At 41.9% G+C, this 20,125-nt stretch overlaps 4 protein-coding genes across 4 annotated transcripts; 2 read left to right on the top strand and 2 right to left on the bottom strand.

Annotated features, from left to right (window-relative positions):
* Positions 1 to 571: 571 nt before the first annotated feature.
* On the bottom strand, positions 572 to 11,366 carry LOC119888608 (HMG domain-containing protein 3-like). Its single transcript, XM_038699261.1, is given in 22 exon segments — positions 572 to 2,480; positions 2,611 to 2,820; positions 3,058 to 3,177; positions 3,456 to 3,589; positions 4,024 to 4,246; positions 4,383 to 4,567; positions 4,720 to 4,851; positions 5,443 to 5,570; positions 5,673 to 5,980; positions 6,427 to 6,567; positions 6,667 to 6,833; positions 6,836 to 6,943; positions 7,165 to 7,245; positions 7,325 to 7,419; positions 8,494 to 8,738; positions 8,872 to 9,006; positions 9,152 to 9,259; positions 9,413 to 9,910; positions 10,230 to 10,404; positions 10,555 to 10,707; positions 10,866 to 10,913; positions 11,180 to 11,366. Coding segments are annotated over 20 exon segments (3,924 nt in total). The 5' UTR covers positions 10,695 to 10,707; positions 10,866 to 10,913; positions 11,180 to 11,366; the 3' UTR covers positions 572 to 1,889.
* Positions 11,367 to 12,873: 1,507 nt separating this feature from the next.
* Positions 12,874 to 14,561, top strand: LOC119888607 (SLC35A4 upstream open reading frame protein). The gene is made up of 3 exons (XM_038699260.1): positions 12,874 to 12,960; positions 13,351 to 13,449; positions 13,886 to 14,561. The coding sequence occupies exons 1-3, from the start codon at positions 12,946 to 12,948 to the stop codon at positions 14,081 to 14,083; spliced, it is 312 nt and encodes a 103-aa protein (XP_038555188.1). The 5' UTR covers positions 12,874 to 12,945; the 3' UTR covers positions 14,084 to 14,561.
* A 4-nt stretch (positions 14,562 to 14,565) lies between these two features.
* On the top strand, positions 14,566 to 15,992 carry LOC119888606 (probable UDP-sugar transporter protein SLC35A4). The gene has a single exon (XM_038699259.1). It carries the CDS (start codon positions 14,599 to 14,601, stop codon positions 15,574 to 15,576), a length of 978 nt encoding a protein of 325 aa, XP_038555187.1. The 5' UTR covers positions 14,566 to 14,598; the 3' UTR covers positions 15,577 to 15,992.
* A 1,472-nt stretch (positions 15,993 to 17,464) lies between these two features.
* Positions 17,465 to 19,595, bottom strand: LOC119889353 (trichohyalin-like). Its single transcript, XM_038700290.1, has 6 exons — positions 19,544 to 19,595; positions 19,346 to 19,470; positions 19,048 to 19,215; positions 18,697 to 18,864; positions 17,733 to 17,883; positions 17,465 to 17,603 (listed from the first exon to the last, which is right to left on the bottom strand). The coding sequence occupies exons 1-6, from the start codon at positions 19,593 to 19,595 to the stop codon at positions 17,530 to 17,532; spliced, it is 738 nt and encodes a 245-aa protein (XP_038556218.1). The 3' UTR covers positions 17,465 to 17,529.
* Positions 19,596 to 20,125: the final 530 nt, after the last annotated feature.

Below are 20,125 nucleotides of genomic sequence, written 5' to 3'. Positions count from 1 at the left end.
CAGGGTCGCGGGGCTCATAAATGTCACTGTCCCCCCAAAAAAAGATCACTTGTCATTTTAATGATCTAATTAGCAACAACAGCACAAACAAACATTCCTGGGCTTTGTGTTGACATTTCTCATTATATATATATATCACCATGTTATTGAATATAATAACATTAGTGTTTCTCTTTGAAACTTGGTGGAGTCAAAGTCCCCTTAGACCTTTATAAGGAATTCCTGTATATCCACAATCCTGGTGACTTTGCTTGAGGGAAAAACCCTGACAATTAGAAGCGTTGTGAAGTGTGCATCATTACATGTTGAACCCAATAGCCAGAACAACTATATGCCCTCCGTGAACCATGACATCAGTAACGCTTGAAGCCTTTTTTTACACCACATGACTGATATGAGTATGACAGTAATTCTGATGGGTAGTTTTGATGAAGATACCAGGAAACAAGCCCTGCTGTCTGTAGCAGACATGTAGTAAAAGCCCAGTTAAAAGAAGCTTCATTATTTAATGAATCACAGAAACATTGCTCCTCCATATTCTCAAATTCTACTAATAGCCACTAGGCAGTAGTAATGCTTGATAAGGGTTTTATTATCTATTTAATGAGGGTAAGGGTTAGGATTTTGAAACTGTATTTTTAGTTTGACCATTTTACCACAGATCCAAACCAGAGCTGCAAAATAATTAATTTCTTTGTTATGTCAGCAGTTTAATTTACAGGACATAATTGATTCAACTACTGCAATATTTTCTTTATCTACGCAATATGCCTTGCTGCTGTGATGTCTTTTGACCAACAGGTGTTGCTACTGAACACTTGAAGTCTTGGCAAATTAACCCAATTTTCAAGACAACTGGCAGCCTCGGTGCTTCAAAGTCTTGTTAGCCCATCATTGATTTTAATTGCTAAGCAAAGCATTAGTGACCAGAGCTAACAAAAAGAGTAACCTCTGTGAAGCACTTCATGCAGGCAGATTTACTATATCTTCAAAGGCCGGCTGCTGAATTAAACAAATCGATTGTTATGTGTCTTTGAATGGATCTCTCTTGAGCAGAAAATGTAATCCAAACTAAAGCCACAAGATCCACCACCACAATATGATTCAGTACAATCCACAGATATGCATCTTATCATCACTATTCAAAAGCAAACATCAGTCCAAAAGGCAACGCGAGGCAAGTGAGAGGTAAGAGTGTAAAACCTAAAGCAGACATGTCTCTGGACATAAAAGGGAAATAAATACAACATACTACTCATACATACATACATACATACATGGTTAGATATATATATACACACATTTAGGCTTGAAGTAGCAGAGTTGTGTGAGTGTCAAATCCTGTTGACATTCCTTCAGTCACAGGAAAGCACCAAATTAGATTTCACTTTCACTTCTTTCAGCTCTCAACACCCTATTGGTAAAATATTGTTACATTCTTTTAGTCATTTGAAATGGTGATGTTGACGTTCAGTCTCCATCGTCTTGACTTTTATTTATTCTCACACTCACTGTTACTATAGTTAAAAAATGTGAAATTGTGATTCTTTTTTAGTATCTTCACGGTAAACACTACTGACTACTCTGCATTCTTCTTATTACTTACAGTAAGGTCCATTTCTGCTAAATTCCACCCACTTTATCCACATTCAGCCTATTTCCTCACACCTCACATATAGCTGATTAAAGGTTCTGCTACTCTCCTGCTTATTCTGCTTCCCTCGCTCATTGGGGTTAGCTCTGTAGCTTCCAAACTCTTGGATCCCTCTGGTAGCACTTGGGTCTCCCCTCATGGCTGTCTCTCTCTTGTACTCCTATCTTTGCATGCAGCCATCTTTACATTCAGTCCACCCCTCTGCCTGTCTGCTGATTGTCTGTCCAGATCATTTTCATTCAGGACGCACAACCTCATAAATCTCTGTCCCTCCCTCTTGTGTCTGCCCCTCCATACCACTTGCTTCATCTTCCTCCTTTTCTGTGTTGATCTGTGCCACTCCCAGTCGGTACAGCGCATCCCTGATCACTACCTCCCCAGGCTGGCAGGCCTTCACCACCTGGTTGATCTGCTGGCTCACGATGTCCCTGCTGGTGAGGAAATCTACCAGACGGTTGTAAAGGTAGTAATAAGCTGTGTTGTTGAAAGCCACAGGTTGCTGCCGCACACGGCCTACTGACGAATTGTCGTTCGATTGCTCCGTGGAGTCATTCTCAGCTTTGTACGTCTGTTCTTTCTGTTCTGCTCCTTCGTCATCCTCCTGTTCCTTCTGCTTAGACACTAGGCTGACATAGGGTTCCAGATCTCTGCAGAGGACCATTGAGTGGTGATCTGAAGGAAGAGCAAGAGGCTCCTGGGCTGCTCCAGGAGGATGAACCAGCCAGCAACAAGATGACTTGGTGATGGGGTGGACCTGCTGGTTCTCTCCAACCGAAGACAGGTCAGCGCTGTACGGCTGGTCTTGTAGCTCAGCACATGACACAAACTAAAGAAGATGTGAATTTAAAGATTAAGATTTAAAATTGTGATATAGTTTGCTAAATGCAAAAGGCAAACAATAACCAGCACACGTGTCAGTTCCTTAATAGATTATAGGATTTAACTTCATCACTCACATCTGGCTTTTCGAAAGGGTCAGAGAAGCAGCCTTGGTTCCTGCCCCACATCCGGGTTGCCAGTTCTGGGTACTGCATGTCAGCACAAAGGGCCACCTGACGGGCACAGTCACTAATATAGACTGGGGGCCAGTACCGAGAGGACAGTAGCAGGTCTACGTGGTCTCGAGCCGTCTCGCCTCTCACCAAGTACTTAGAGCCACACACCACCTGGACACAGGTACAGAAGAGAAATGGACAAGTAATGTAGAAAACCCTTCCAAAGTCTTCACAAATACACCACAAACATTTGAGTTTCAATTGCTACTGTGCTTATATAACATGTTTTTTTCCCCACATATAATTTATTTTTGCTACATTTTGCGGGAAAAATTGACAGACCATGATGGGCTGAATTTACGTGTTTGAAATGACTGGTTACATGAGTGACAGGGCTGCTGTTTTTACCTTGTGGGGGCAGAGCTGGGACAGCTTGCCACCGGTGAGGTGTGGAGGGGGCTGTGGGCCAGTGGCGAGGCCGCTGTGAACAAGTGTGTACAAGGAGATCAGGGAGGCCAGCAACTCGGTCTAACACGGAGGGAGGCAGAAAGGAGGCTTTTCTTTAAACACAGTCCCACACAGATATAAGCACACCACATTAAGTGGCAATAAGATAAACACAAACAGAGTGATACATAAGGAAACAATCTCTCAACTAAATGTAAGCTCCCATCATAGCAAGCAAAGCAACTTGCTGAAATACCCTTGAGCAAGACTTTAAAGTCTCATCAGTCCCAGTGTGTGTGGGGTGGGGGGGTGGGGTGATCTCCTGTTCACATGGACACGTTTCTCACACGCGCACACACCTTAGTGGAGCCAGGGGTGATGCTTGCCCCGCAGCGGTCCAGTATTGTTCTCAGCTCGTCCTCACTGTGGTGTTCAATCTTGTCGAGTCTCAGGTCACCATCATGAATGAGACGCACCAGAACTGATGGATCTCCTAAAAGAGGTGATGATTTTTTTTATATATATTTTAAAAATTTATATATATTGTTTTTTTTATAGTCCAGTAAAAGTGATACTAGTTATGTAACAATTATTAATACATCTGCTTATACAAATCACTAAATAATGCTGTACTGCATGGCAGAATAACTTAACACGTAGCACTAATACAGAATTAGTTGAATCTGGAACCTTTGCATGACATTTGCATCATTATACTACTTTTATCTAGCCAAAAAAGCATATAACCCTTCTGAATGTAATTATCTTTTTCCACTTCATTCTCTATGAAGCCACATCTGTGTAAAAGATAACATGTCATGGATAGAAACAAAACAACTTTCTCCCTTATTTCAGACACTACCGAACATTTCTACAGGACGGACGCAAAAAGATTAAATTAAATGGTAGTTTGAAAGACGTAGGTACCTGAGGGCTGCTGTGTGTGTGACAGGACTTTGTCCTTCTCCGTGTTGATAACAGTGGGACTCCTCATCAGTGGGGGAATGAAGGGAGCGATGATCGAAGCATCCACACGTGTGATAGGGATGTCAGTGGGGAAAGTCGCTTGCTCGATAGCCTCACTTTCCATGGTCAGCCAGAAGTCATCAACATGTACCTCATCCGAGACCGAAAACTCAGGCCAGGTAAACTGTGGACAGAGTGAAATGTGTGAAAGAATGTGCAGAGGTCCCTAAAGTATGTAGCGTGCAGGTCCACATTCATATTCAACATGTTCACAAGATCTAAACATTTTTAGTTTCCCACCAATTGTATAAATGTTTCACCTCCACATTCTTTAGCTCCAGTACGTTGCTTGTGTGTCGCTCTGCAATCTCCAGTTTGGGAGCAATGCCACAAATGCCGCAGATCATGTCGTTGTAATCGCGCACTGTCAGACACTCAAAGGCCCAGTAGCCACTGAGGAGAAGCTCGTGAATTTGAGATAACTCCTCTGCACTCAGAGAGTGGACTTGGCAAAAGAAAATATGGAAAACACAGGGAAATTCATAGACAACATATTGTAAAATACAAACAAGATTGCAAATGTACATAATGCCAGAGAAAAAATTAAATAACACAGTTGCAGAATGCATGTTTGTTGAGTTCAATTCCAGGGTTTACCGGGGTGATTGGGGACGTGGTCTAGCATGGTCTTGGCTGCCTGAGAAGGGGTTTGACCCAGTCTGATGCTGGCTCTGATCTTCAGGAAAAGGTCAATACTGACCAGCAGTCTGTTCCCAATGTTGAACAAACCTATTAAAAACATTTTAATTCACAAAAGAAGCTGGCTACACACATTACCACAGTTAAATTATAAAAAAAAAATATCCTCAGGACAAGCGGTTTGTATGCACTTGACTTGTGACTGAGCACTCGTGTTACCATGAACACAGGAGCAAAATATTGTCAAACTGCGGTCTTCTGCCCACAAATAAAACAAAAACAGTATGAAGAGCTCCAGTGAGTAGCTCCTTACAGTTTCTCACACTAAGCAACAGAACATTTCTGTTATTTTTGATATTTGAATATCATATTGCTGTGTCTGAAATATTTACACGTCACATTAAGTAGCTAAACATCAGAATAAAGTTGACATCTTAAAACATTAATTATTGGGCTGGTATTCATCAACATTCTCACAAAACATGTATAACATTTTGAAAAAAATAAATGTTGTATGTAATGCACACATAATTATTGATGCCCCCATTACGGCCAGTCAGTAATACACACAATTCCCAGAGGTACACCCAACACATGTACTACATAACAGCGGACAATAAACCACGGGTAAGGAAAAAGTAACTGAACAATCTGCAAGTTGTTGTAAGTAGTGCCCTTTACCTGGATGCAGGTCGGTGAAGCTGTGCAGAGCCAGACACTGAATGTTGAGACACACCTTCAGCTGGAGAGATGCTGTCTGGATCAGTGTCTCCGTAAGCAGCCAGCAGTCCTCTTGTCCTGCGACAGTACTAGGATGCACAAGCACAGACACATAAGAGCATTATGGGGCAGGACATTAGCACAACATGCCAGTGTTAATGCAGTTCAAGAAACATCACCTATCTTCTCACCTCTGACTTCCCTTGAACAAAGGGTAGTTACACAGGCCACAATGAGTAGCTGCCGATTCATAGAACTGAGGCCACCCAGACTCGACCAGGTACTCCGTCTCTACGCTGCCCCCGTGCTCCTGGTCTCCTGGTTGAACCAAGACGATCTGGAGACTGTTGAGCTCTTGGATGAGGGTCAACGTTTCCTGGAGCTCAGTCTCGCTCTCGGGAATCTGCAGGAAACGCTGCAGTAACTGCAGGGTATTTTGGCGCTGGATGTCCTTCTGAGCAGGACTCAGGGCCTGGTACGGATCGAGCAGAGTCCCAGACTGAGAAAGGAAACAAAATAAAAATAAGGAGAGCAACGAGAGGTTGGCTTTAGTAATCACTAAAGTGAATGGGATAGATTGTAACAGCAAATAATTCAGATGAGAAGGAGAAAAGGATTTATAAATAAATGAATTGCTCGGCAGCTAAGACAAACAAAACACACAAAAACAAAATTACATAAAGAGGGTGTTAAGGATGTTCTGAAATCAGTTCTGCTACCTTGAAAGCCTTGAAAAGAAAACTGCAAAGATAAATGACTTGACATCAAAGGTGACATCAAAGGCTGTCATCTGTCTGATGTCTACATTTACAAATGCTGAGAAGCAACTGCTCCAGGATCCCAAGGTTGTGCTAAGACTCACAAAGGGGGTCGAGGGGTAAGCGATGCAGCTGGAAACCTACAGTACTGTCACTTGAGAAGAATCTGGAGGAAGCGAGCTTTCACCTTTGATCCCTTGGTGTTCTTCTGGGTCAGCTCACAGCCACATTTAGGGCACACTGCAGGTTTGTGTCTGTTCTTGTACATATAGTCACAGGACAGATTCTTACACCGACCCCTTCCGCGCGCTGTAGACAGTCCCAAATCCTGAGAGAATAAAGAATTGCAAGAATTAACCCACAAATCAAGACATAAGGGAAATCCAGATATAAATGTACATTGCACAGAGAATAACAGTGTACTGACAAAGCTGGAAACGGTGTGCTGTTTGAAAGGGGCGACTGACAGGATGTTCACTCTCCCATCAGCCAGTGAAGACACAGGCTGACTACCATCTGCAGGGCCAGAATCCTTCGGAAAGACATGCATCAAGTGAGGAATATTGGACCAGAGACCAAAAGTGTGTGTGTGTTTGTCTCTATGTGTGTGCGTGTGTTAACCTGCTTGGCAGTGGTTGTCGGGACCGTCTGTCCGAGCTGCTTTAAAGTGCTGGGTTTGAGACCCGAGAAACTCTCTTGAGGCACTGTGGTTAGAAAACAACCACATCAGTTGAGGGCAGAGACCTCAGAAAGTACAGTCACTTTTATTGACATATCACTTCCTCTCTTGTATAATAAAAGGTAGTCTGTATCTGCTAATAATAAGAACTGAATGAGCTTCGAATAAAACTTTAGCCAACCTACGAACTGAAAGACAACATTTAATAAAGTATAATTGTAATTAAAATATAACAATGTGCAGTACCAGTGAATGACTTATTGTTGTTTACACTCTGAAATTTTCCTTTGTCAGGTGGGACAGTTATGATCTGGAACACAGCACGGCCTAGAAACACAAACACAAGCCAATATGTAAATCCATATGGTAACAGAATACTGCCCGAGTGCTGTACACTTTATCCCACCTGTTCTATAGCAGGCAGGAAGGATGGGTCTCACAGGTCTCTTTCGAACAGCGGCACTGCTTCTGTGTTGACTTTGGACAGTTGAGCTCACAACACTGTGACAGAGGGAAAGTATGTCAAGTGAGATACACACTACTACCAAAACCTGCAACAAAAAACAGCTGCTATACACACACACACACACACACACACACACACACACACACGTGTCACTTCAATCTGGTCCCATCCATATTTTCAGGTTAACAAAATGTTTTCACCCAACGCTTTTATACAGTTGAAAAAAAAAATCATAATACTAATTACTAAAAAGAAGGTCAATGTGTGTATGTACAGCAAATTATAATTAGAAACTCAGAAGATTTGTATTTATCACACAAATCGGATGCCCAAGGTATGTACAGTATCTCACAAAAGTGAGTACACCCTCACTTTTTGTACATATTTGATTATATCTTTTCATGTGACAACACTGAAGAAAAGATACTTTGCTACAATGTGAAGTAGTGAGAGTACAGTTTGTATAACAGTGTAAATTTGCTGTCCACTCGAAGTAAAACATCACACAGACATTAATGTCAAAACCGCTGGCAACAAAAGTGAGTACACTCTTAAGTGAAAATGTCCAAATTATGCCCAATTAGCCACAGTGTCATGTGACTTGTTAGTGTTACAAGGTCTCAGGTGTGGTTACAGATGGTGTCAAATTACAAAGACAAGTATGTCTTATCTGCAGTCAAGCATAGTGTCACATGAGTGCTGCCAGCACTTACATACAGTTCATTAAGGGAACCATGAATGCCAACATGTACTGTGACATACTAGCATAAAGACTGTTTTGCCTCTCATGGAGGAGTGACTCCAATGGCAACCTGTGAAGCTCTGGTGAACTTCAGAATGATGTGTAGCTACACTGTTATGCTGCACAACTACTGTAAATAACCACATGAAAAGATACAATCAAATATTTACAAAAAAGTCAGTGTGTACTCACTTTTGTGAAATACTGTAAATACCAATGAGCAAATGGTTCAAACCACAGTTTTAACTCAATCGTCACAGCCCACACAGATGGTCAACATACTACTGGGGTCCATGTAGCAAACAGAACATACTTAATTTTCGACACCAATCTCAGATTGTGCCATTAACACTTCATGGATGCTCACTTCGTTTGTTCTGGCTCCTTGGTACTGCTGCCCTCTGATGGCTTTCCAGCTGGAACTGCATGCTGCTTTCTGGAGCACCGTTGAACTCTGGCTTCTTTTTTGCTCCTAGTGGGGTTTGTTTTACTGCCCTCAGCCTTCCCCTCCTGAGCAGGGGGAGGAGTGGGTTGGCAGCTTTCGTTAGACTTGGTTCCAGCTTTCTGTGGCAACTTCTTGGACGCAGCTTCTTTCTCTTGTGTCTTCTTTGCCTAATATGTAAATGCAGCCAAAGTTAATCGACTTGAACTGAAGGTACAGCTGTAGGCTGAATCATTGTACTACTTCTGGGTGCCCATATAAGAGTGAACATGCCTAACTGTGCAGACATTGCTTGACACTTACAGCAGGTATCCATTTTCCGCCCAAGTGGCTCCCACATTCAGGGCACGTCGGTGGCTTGTGGCGGGTGACATACACAAATGAACATCCAGGCTTTAGACACTTCCCTCGACCTCTCCTGGTGTATGTCTTTACAGACTGCAAAAAAGAGCAAAACATGGAAGCTCATGTCTCCCAACTGATATTACCAACCCCAGTCATCATTACTTGAATCTGATATTCCATATGCTTGCCAATTTCACTACTGCCCTTTATAAGGTGGATGAATAATGTGGTTGCTTACCATTTTATATGAAGGTTTGGCACTTTGTTCTACTCTGGCTCCTACAGAGACCATCATTACTGAGCCCACAGAGCTGACACCCGCCAAAGACTTGGGCTCCAACAGGTTCTGAAGTGAGGGACATATCACCTCTCTGTATTAGCTAAAACACTTTTTTTCTGATTAAAATGAGGTATATAGATTGTTAACTTTTAAGTCCTAATAATCATTATCTAAATGAAGCTCATTCTACTAACTGGTAGAAGGAAATTTAAGTCTCACCTGGGTGGGTATGATAGCAACAATCTGTGTAGTTTCCCCCTGTATCTGCTGCACCATCGCCCCAGCATGACCACTACCAGCAACTCTCGTCTCATTTCCTTTCAGCATGACCCCATTTGCGGTAATGTCAGCAGAGCCCTGTGAGACATAGGCATCTGTGGAGGACGACACAAAGGAGGAAGACGAGGGTGGGATTCCTTGGGGGGACGTGGGATGAGACGCCCGTGCCGTTTCCTCTGCTGTGTCATCAACAACGATGGGGTGTTCGGAAAGTTCCACCTCACCGGCCAGCTCAAGAGGTGTGAACTGGGGTTCTTGGGTGAAAGAGACGGAAGACAGGCCTCCCTCCACTGGAGACTCCAGAGGCTCCACGCTCACCTCTGGTTGAGAGCCTCCCGGCTGGTGATTTGAGGGGCAGCCTTTAGCCAAGAGAAAGTAACTGGCTCTGGGGAGGATTTTGCGGAAGCCTGGCGGATGTTTGGAGGGGCTGAGAGACGACTGACAGAAAAGCATGATCGAGAAGATTGTTCATGGTTATCCATAGAAACATTTTGAAGTTATGCTGTATTAGACACCAGTGGGGATAAAGCAGGAAAGCGCTGCGTTAACTCTGCTTTAACTCCGTAACTCCGTACACAAAAGCAGTATTAATATTCTGACTATTGACAGCATTAGGAGCACCTTCACCTTTCCATCAGAACAGGCCAGTTTATTCTACATGAGGTAGTTTTGTTCTGAGTATCAGTGAAATTAAAGGCTCCATTGATACTCGGATACACACATTTTATTACATAAAAAAGATGAGGATGTATCTTACTGTGTCTACACCCTCCTTCTCAGACTTGGCCTTCTCCAGATAGTAGGCTTTCTCAGCTACACTGAGCCTTTTCCAGCTCTCACTGATACGTTTGTTGATCTCTGACTGTGGCAGATTAGGAATTTCCTGTTGCATAATCTGGTGAACATCAAAGTAGTATAGTAGGTAGGCAGACCTAAAACAGACAGATGCCACATCATTAATACATCACAATGAAAGAGACATTTTTGATTGTTAGAGGCTCAATCCCTGTTTAAGACAGGGCCTACTCGTGTTATTATATGGTAACAGCTGTATGAAAGTCCTTTTTGGCTATGTACATTACCTAGACTTTTTAGGTTTCTCAACACTGTCTTCTTGAGCTTTGCTCTTCCTCTTTTTCGGGGTAGTCACCTCCATGTGTTTGTAGCAGTTCTCCACCTCCTCAGTCACTTTCACAACCTCAAACACCTCCACTTTCTCCATGATTTCCAAATATCTAGGGCCAATGGCAGAGATTAGTTTGGTGTTTTGAACTTTCATAAAAGGTAAAACTTTACTGCAGGGTATTTGTATTAGTTTTATTTAGTTACAGCTAATTAAGTTAGTTAGGTTTAACGGGTGAGAAAATTAGAAAATTAAGTGTATATTGCATACTGTGCTTTTCACCCCCTCAGCTGCTGAGAGCCAAACGCAGACATTTGTCTAATAAAAGAAACAGAATATAGAGCAGTGTGATATGGGCTGGTAACGTTAGTTCATGCAGAGAGAATATAGCAATACAGTCTGTGTTAGTCAAGATAAAATATCATGTAAACTTGTCATGCTTAGGGAGACTAATACAATGCTAACATGATAAAACATTAACGTTAGTCCTTCCCTGCTTTAACAGTAGGTTTAATGGCGTGTGTTTATACTGCCTGAACAGTCCGAGAGTTATCCAATGAAATGCCTTCTTATTGAAGCCTTACCTACGATGGCCCGAGGCTCTACAAACTGCTCTGAACAACCTTTACGTCGCCGAAAAAGTCAAGCATTCTGCCAACGGCAAGTAATGCTGAGATTTGCCTATACTTCATATTAAATCCATTATTTGCGATGCATAAATGTCTGTAAAATAGCTTCGTTTCTCGTCGACTTGTAAAAAAACATGGCGGTTTGTTGCTATGGTCTTAAACCAATCAAATGTCGGAATAGACAAACACGGGCCAATCACGGAAGACGTTTTTGACACGTGGAAGTAACGCGTGCGTCCCACAGACAGTGCAGACTGTGGCCACAAGCAGGCGCAGTTTACACAGTTTGGTGACCCCAGAAGTGCTACATAAGTGGGATCAGTGGTTCCTTCACCCCCAACCGGTCGAGGCAGATGGCCGCCCACCCTGAGCCATGGTTCTGCTCGAGGTTTCTGCCTCTTAAAAGGAAGTTTTTTCCTTGCCTCTGTCGCCTAGTGTTTGCTCTTGGTGGGGATTGTTGGGCTTCTGTAAATAACATCATAGAGAACAGTCTAGACCTGCTCTTTTATGAAAAGCGCTGTGAGATAACTGTTGTGATTTGGCGCTATATAAATAAAATTGAATTGAATTGGTTATGTGGCATCAAACCATGTCCATAAAAATACTAAATAATTGAATGCTGCTCAATCCTTTTTAACTTTTTATTGAATACAGATGCACATTAGAGAGAACAAAATGTCTTGGCAGAGTGGGGAAAACGGCACAGTGCAGAGGAAACAGTAAGAAAGACAAAAGCAAGTTAAACATGATATACCAATGACAAATAAGGCAACAGAACATAAGTAGGAAGACATTAATTTACAGTCAACAGCTTTCTTCTTAAACCTACTGCTCACATACAGAAATAAGGCCTTTGTCCGTAAATTTACATATAAAAAGCAAGCAGATATAATTATAACATTGCTCAGGCATGCTTGTTTTCTATTTTCCCCTATAATACAGTGGTAACTAAAACATTAAATAAAAATCAGGCATAAACAGTATTCAAATTCGAAACAACGTGCCACAGCCTCAGTAACAATGACAAAAAAGATGAGACAGCAACAGCTTCAGGAAAGTGCACAGCAGTATGAACACAATACATTTCTATAATATAAATTGTTGTGTAGGCTAAGCTTATGGGACATCTACTATGTATTATTGGCAATGGGGTTTTGAGGCAACAGGCAAACCTTCTGCCACAGTGTATTAAAAAGGGGGTGTCATGTGGAGAAGAATTTCCTTCTGAAATAAGGATTTCAAAATGAGATATCACAATGACTGTCAACAGGGAAAAATAATAGCTTCCTTAAAAGGCTGACTCTCTTGAAGAATTCTGCTCAAAGTTTTTCTTGATATATTTAGAACTGCGGCTGAAACACTGAACCAAACCGTCTCTGACTCTACTTCTACTGAGAAAGACTTTATTAACTGGTGAAGCCCTCGTTGATGTCTTACAGTAAAGGTGAATGAGTACGCAAAGGTAAATAATACACTGTTACATTACAGCAATAGGCTAACGGTAGCAAAACAAGTACCCTCTGGGTTATATGTCTCGGTTTCCATGAGCTGTCTCCATTTATAACGTGTTTTTAACTACCACCAGCGCGCCGCATAGTTCCTGTAAGACAAAATTGAGGATCAAGCACCCGGCGCCTAGGCCCAGACCAAACAAATCGAGCTGGAGAAAAAAAAGTGTCTCAGGCTTTTGAGCCGAACACTGATCCCACCACTTAGCAAAAATGGCGAATGACAAGGTGAGTGGCTCGCTGTGCTCTGGCTATTAAATGCATTCATTTCATGTGTTTCGTCAGATGCCATCAGCTGCTACAGGAGGTTGAAAAAAATGTTTATTCAGAAGCAGTTGGTTGTAAAATGAAGTTACCGGGGCGACGATCCCTTTTAATTTAAGATAATCGATTCTTCAGCTGGCTAAGTTATGTTGCTGTTAAGTTAACTTAACTAACCAGCAAAGTTGAAAAACCAGCGGGTTTTTTTTGCTAGAGAAGCACTCCGCGGGGAAAGTCTGTCAGTAACTGTACCTTTAGGATATGTTGTACAGCAACGATAGCTATCCTCAACTACATTAACGTTGGACATGTCACAGTGTTTCCTAATACAAATGTGATACTTTTCTTTCATTTTAGGATCCTCTGAAACAGTTGAAAGATCTGACGCAGCTCAAAAACCAGTTAGAGGAAATCCAGAGGCGAGTAGAGAGCGAGATTTCTGTGGGAATCCCTCAGGTAAGCAGTTATAGGTGCTCCTCGCAACTGAGCACAGGAGGAGAATAAGTTGTTGAAAGCGTATTCCTCTCGTCTTCAAATATTCGATGGTGAACGTTTCATGGCAATAATATGAACGGAGAAACATTTGCCCTTCATTCACCTTGTGTATTATTGAAGTTAGAATGCATTTGTCCACACTAAAGGTGACTCATATATATACTAAGAATCTATCTCAGTATATGCTCATTTAGATATCTTTGACTTTTTGTTTAGTTTTGTCTTAGGATTGCCTTAAATACCTTTTAACTCTTATTATTTTGTGTTGTATCGCTGATACAGTAATATATTTTATCATGATAAATTTAGACTTTAAAGCTTTTCAGTTGTATTTACCCATCTGTATGTACTTTTTCTGTGCTGGGACCCTGCTGAATATCCTGCTGTTATCTTGTAGGGAGGCTCAGTGTTGGGATCTCCATTTCTGAAGGGCTTTCTGGCCGGCTATATGGTGGCCAAGCTCCGCTCCTCTGCCATTGCAGGAGTGCTACTGGGAACAATCACTGGCATGTACGTGGCACAGAGCTATCAAGTGCCCAACATTGAAAGGACCGTGAGAGACTATCTGAACAACATGAAAAAGGGACCAAAGTAATTTGGGCTGGTGCTGGTCCTGGCATTGACATAACACGCACAAGAGGAAGAAATACTGCTGCAGCTGCTGGCTTGTCAGTGGCTCACAACAGATCAGCCTTCAAGTGTTCTGTGTAGACTGGACTATGCATATTATGATGTAACTGGAATTTCACTGGGACTCAAAGACTTACTTTTATTTCCATTTTGTTTCAGGTTTGGTTAAATAATACTGTTTAATTTCCACTTGTATCAAGATGTAAGACCTTGTACCTACAAGGTTTTAATGTTTGGCCATCAGAATTCTTTACTTGTCCCATTAGATTTTGAATCGCTTATGTGTAAAACATGCAGTAATTCCTGCAAATGTTTCCTACAGATTTAAATGTTCAGCTTATACCATATTATAGAGAGTTATACATAGAGTAGTGCATCTAAGTATTTTATAATTGAAAGTGTTGACATTTATAGCTGTTTAATTTAAAAATTATTATTCAGAATTGCTAGAAATCAAGTGTTTCATTTGCATCATTGAGGATGATTTTGATCCCGAATGTGGGACCCAGTTCCCCAGTGAGGATTAAGAGACAGTGGGTGAAAAGGATTCAGTGGGGTGTCCTCTTTGGGCTGATGGTCCTCATCTATGGCTCTCATGCACCACTCATCACTCTCACCAAGGTAGATGGTCAAGTCCCCTTCAACGCCTCCTCGTGTGTTGTCATGATTGAGTTAGCAAAACTCCTGATTTCCCTCGCAACTCTTGTTCTAACCGGGGGTACATCCGCCTTACATGCTCCTCCGCCTCTAGTCCTTGTGGCCCCCTATGCAGTCCCTGCCATACTCTACGCCCTGAACAACAACCTGGTAGTTCTCATGCAGGCCTACATGGATCCAAGCTCCTACCAGGTGCTTTCTAACCTGAAAATTGCCTCCACTGCCCTGCTGTACTCCCTCTGCTTGGGCAAGAGGCTCCGTCCTGCTCAGTGGTTAGGCGTGGGGCTCCTAATGGGCGCAGGCGTGTGCCACAGCTACAGCAGCCTGGATCTAGGGGACCCCGAGAGGTCTGAAGCCGAGGATGAACCCAGGCTTCACATCACAGCTTGGGGGCTTTTCCTTGTTCTGGTGTACTGCTGTATTTCAGGGCTGGCAGCAGTTTACACAGAGAGGGTGCTGAAGAGCCAGAAGCTGCCCCTCAGCTTGCAGAATCTCTACCTCTATGTATTTGGCGTGGCCATCAATGGGTTCTCCTCCTTCTCCTCTGTAGCAAGTGAAAAGAGCTTTCTGGAGGGATACTCAGGGGTGGTTTGGGCCATTATAGCGGGGCAGGCAGCTAACGGACTCCTGATGTCTGTGGTGCTCAAGCACGGAAGCGGGATCACCAGACTGTTTGTCATTTCCTGCTCCATTCTGGTTAATGCTCTGTTTTCTTGGGCCATCTTAGGGCTGCAGCTCACCCCTTTCTTCCTCCTCCCTGTTTCTATGATTGGACTGGCAGCTTACCTTTATTACAGATAGTAAAGTCTCCACTAAATGAACCACAAGGCACATTGAACCAAAAAACAATTAAGTACAGTCTACCTTTAGCTCCTGTTTCCTACTTTTTGAGCTTCAGATGTGATTTGTTTTCTGCCTTTTAATCCATCTGCCTTCTGACTTTGACATTCAGAATCCAGCACGTCAACAGATGGTTAATTTGACAATTGACATCATTTTTACAATTGACTTTCATTTTAATGTCTGTTACACAATTGCGAGTACATTTAAATAATAATGCGTGTCCAGATTATTATATCTTCAGTGAAAGATGAAGAGTGCTGCTATCTTGTTGATTTTGTTTTGTATTGCATTCTCTGCCAAGACAAATGTCTTGTCAACTATAATATCAAAGTGTTACAGTGTGTTAATGATAACCAATAAATTGTGGAAAACTGTTTTATTTCTCATGATTTACATTAAGCACACTGATTCAAACAGTGGTTTGCCCCCTTCCTGATTTCTTAGTTTTTTGCACATTTGTCGCACTGAAATGTGTCAGATTATCAAACAACTTTTAATATTAGACAAACATAACCTCAATACATACAAGATGCAGTTTTTAAAAGATTGTTTCATTTAATAGGGGAAAAAGCTATCCAAACCTACTGGCCCTATGTGAAAAAGTAATGGCCCCCCTTGTTAAATCATGTGATTAACCAGATTTTTTGGAAAGTTGAGTTCAATTTCACTAGCCACACCCAGGCCTACTTATTGCCAAACCTATTGTATCAATAAATCACCTAAATATAACCGTTCTGATTAAGTGAAGTAGGCAAAAATATCTCAAAAAGCAACACATCATCCCACAAACTAAAGAAATTCAAGAACAAATGAGAAACAAAGTCGTTGACATCTATCAGTCTAGGAAGGGTTACAAAGCCATTTCTAAGGCTTTGAGACTCCAGCTAACCATGGTGAGAGCCATGATCCACAAATGGAGAAAACATCTAAAGAACTGCAGGCCTTACTTGCCTCAGTTAAGGTCAGAGTCCATGATTCAACAATAAGAAAGACACTGGGCAAAAATGTTCTGCATGGCAGAATTCCAAGACGAAAACCACTGCTGACCAAAAGGAACACAAAGGTTTGTCTAACGTTTGCCAAAAAACATCTTAATGATCCCCAAGACTTTTAGGAAAATATTTTGTGGACTGACGAGACAAAAGTTGAACTTTTTGGAAGGGGTGCGTCACGTTAAATCTGGCGTAAAACCAACACAGCATAAAATAAAAAGTATCATACTAACAGTCAAACATGGTGGTGGTAGTGTGATGGTCTGGGGCCGCTTTGCTGCTTCATGACCATGGACGACTTGCCGTAATTGATGGAATAATGAATTCTGCTGTCTACCAGAAAATCCTGAAGGAGAATGTCCAGCCATCAGTTCATGACCTCAAGTTCAAGTGCACGGTTATGCAGCAGGACAGTTATCTGAAACGCAAGCAAGTCCACATCTGAATGGCTCAGAAAAAACAAAATTAAGCTTTTAGAGTGGCCTAGTCGAAGTCCTGACTTAAATCCAACTGAGATGCTGTGGCATGACCTTAAACAGGCTGTTCATGCTCGAAAACCAACCAGTGTGGCTGAATTAATACAATTCTACAAAGAAGAGTGGGCCAAAATTCCTCCATAGTGCTGTGAAAGACTCATTGCCAATTATCGCAAACTTTTGATTGCAGTTGTTGCTGCCAAGGGTGGCACAACCAGTTATTAGGTTTAGGGGGCAATCACTTTTTCACATAGGGCCAGGTAGGTTTGGATAGTTTTTTCCCCCTTATTAAATAAAATCACCTTTAAAAACTGCATTTTGTATTTACTCGGGTTAAGTTTGTCTAATATTAAAAGTGATGATGATCTGAAACAATTCAGTGTGACAAATGTGCAAAAAACTAAGAAATCAGGAAGGGGGCAAACACTCACACCACTGTATATTCATTGTTTCTGGGTTAACATTTCAGCCTTAGGATCACCTCGCACAGCTAGAGTATCCTTTAACTCTCCCAGTGCTGCAAAAGAAAATGAAGAACTTTTAAATGCTGTTGGGAAGAGCACATTTTACTTCATGCGGTTAGGATTAGGTAAATTCTATCTGTAATATAACAGCCAGTCTGGTAGAGGTTAAAGAACACACTGACCTTTACGGAGTTGTTTGTTGTCAGCCTGCAGCTGCTGGTTCTGGGCTGACAGGTAGACGGCATCCTGCACAGCCTCCAGCAGCACGCTTCTGTATCTGCCCTCTGACATCTTCCGCTGCTCCTCGCTTACCTGACGAAACACTCGGAACACCTGGAGAGCAGTAAAACAGATAACACAGAAAACAAACTGATGGTTAAACAGTAAAATGTCTTGTTTGATTTTATGTTTGTGTGCTGCTATTATTTTTTTTGCAGGCATCTGTTAAAAATACTTATTTTCCCTGATCTTTTGTAGAATCCTGCTATGTGTCCCCGATATCCAGTGTTAATCTGCAAAATCCTGTTAATTCAGGATTTTTTTTGTTGCATTTGTTGTTTTTACATTTTTAGATTTCATTTTTGGGAAAGAAAAAGGTTAAAGTGTGATTCTTAAGTGCTGGCTGCAGTGCCACCACCCGGTTTTACAAAATGTGGACCCAAAATGCCCTCCCTCAAGCAGAGAATCCGCCAATAGCAGGCCCCCAGGGGTGACGTGTCAGTGAGCAATTACACACATGCACACATTGTCATAATTAATACTCATCAGTCATTGTATCCAACAATACATGCTTCAATAATCGATTAATATATGCTATATATTATACGAATATTACAATTACATAATGTTGTATGTATGTAATACAAGACACATTGTATATTTTGTAATTGATATACATGTTATACAATTAATGTGAACCTGAGGAATAATCATGCTAATGTATCATGCGCATCTTGTATATTTTATCAACTTATTATCATGCATTTCTAAAACATGGAAAGTATGTAGCTGCTACCTCTGCTGATCACTCCTAATTGACAAAATTATATTCAGGTGTTTTGAAAAGCACAGATAACTAAAAGAGAGAAGTAAAAGTAGTAGCAAACTAATTAAATAAATTCTCTCACTGATCCAACAGTCCCCCACCTGCAGGCTCTCTTCTCTTAGACAATGCAGCTCTGTTTGGTGTCTGTAATACTGATCCTGCAGGTCTCTCTCAGCCTGCTGGGCCTCAGCGCGCAGGGCCTCTATCTGCAGCACAAGGACCTGCCGCTCTCTGGTCAGCACCAGCAGCTCTCTCTGGGAGCCCTCTGTCTAACGGTTGAATGGATTAAGGCATAAAAAAATGAGAGGAAATAACAGAATGAAGTTGCAAATGCAGGGATTTCCACAACCCACCATAAATCCATTGCATTAATTTAAACTGACTCAGCATCCTCAGCTAAGATAGATCACAAACTGAATAATGTTAAACAGCAGCGTATCTCATTAACTCACTGGTAGCGGTTCCAGTGCCAAGTCCCTCTCCATCTTCTCCACCTCCTCCTGAATTAATTTCCCGTGGTCGTCCTTAAGTTGCCTCCTCCGCTCCTGTGCTTTGCTGTATTCCAACTGAGACTGAGCATTAAATTGGCATAATAAATGTCTTAGTGTGACTTGCCCACTCTCACACACATAAAGCATTTTTATATGTTTAGTAGGGTATTCACAAAGCCTTGTAAACAGGTTATCCAATCATACGTTGGAGTGTACAATATTACATTTAAAATGATGGGAGTTAGATGGCATGCATTACTTCCTGACAGAGGTCAGATTTCTCTGTAGCAGCCCCGTTCTTCAGTGTCTCCTCTCTGAGAGCCTCCCTCAGCTGCTGGATTCTTGCTACTCTTTCATGGACTTTCTCAACTTTCCCTTTCCCCTCTGTGGATATGAGAAACACAAACAATGTGACTGATGTTGCTATGTATAAAAGTTTCATATCGCATGAAATTACCTCTGATGTGTTCCTCCATTTCTTGTTTCAGCTGCTCTTGTAAATATTTCATCGTGTCTGTGCTCTCTCTATGACCACTGCTGCGCCAATTGCTATTTGGTGTCCGACAACTCTGCCAAATCAATGCAGAACACGGTTGTGATTTCATTATGTTGGGGACACACATTCTGGCCAACTTGTGTGGCAAAGTAAACAATTTAGAAACCTGTGTTTTGTCTTTTATCTTCTTTGACTCTTCCCTCCTCTTCTCCCATGACTGATTTTTCACAGTCTGTTGGAGAGACCACAGAATGTATGTCACAACGGCTGAATAATTTAATTATAGGCTTAATCTAATGAATCTAATGAATTACCTGCAGGTTTTGAGTCAGCTCTGCCAGCCTGTAGGTGTTATGAGTTTCACTTTCTCCCAGTGACATCATCACGGTTCTTAGATGCATGATGTCATCTCTGATCTCTTGCTCGGTTGCCCTTGGACACCAGCGGTTGACAGTGGCCTTAGTTATCATACTTCTTGCTTTCTGGGCCAGAGCTAAAGCAGAGGGGGTTTCGTCATCTAGGAAACCTGATGGATCAAGCGAG

The sequence above is a fragment of the Micropterus salmoides genome, unplaced genomic scaffold (assembly GCF_014851395.1).
Source record: "Micropterus salmoides isolate LMB-PRFRI ecotype aquatic unplaced genomic scaffold, ASM1485139v1 Ms_hic_scaffold_5, whole genome shotgun sequence".
In the NCBI taxonomy this organism is placed as follows: Eukaryota; Metazoa; Chordata; class Actinopteri; order Centrarchiformes; family Centrarchidae; genus Micropterus; species Micropterus salmoides.
The sequence above is the reverse complement of the archived record's forward strand: the minus strand, read 5'-3'. Positions and strand labels throughout refer to the sequence as shown.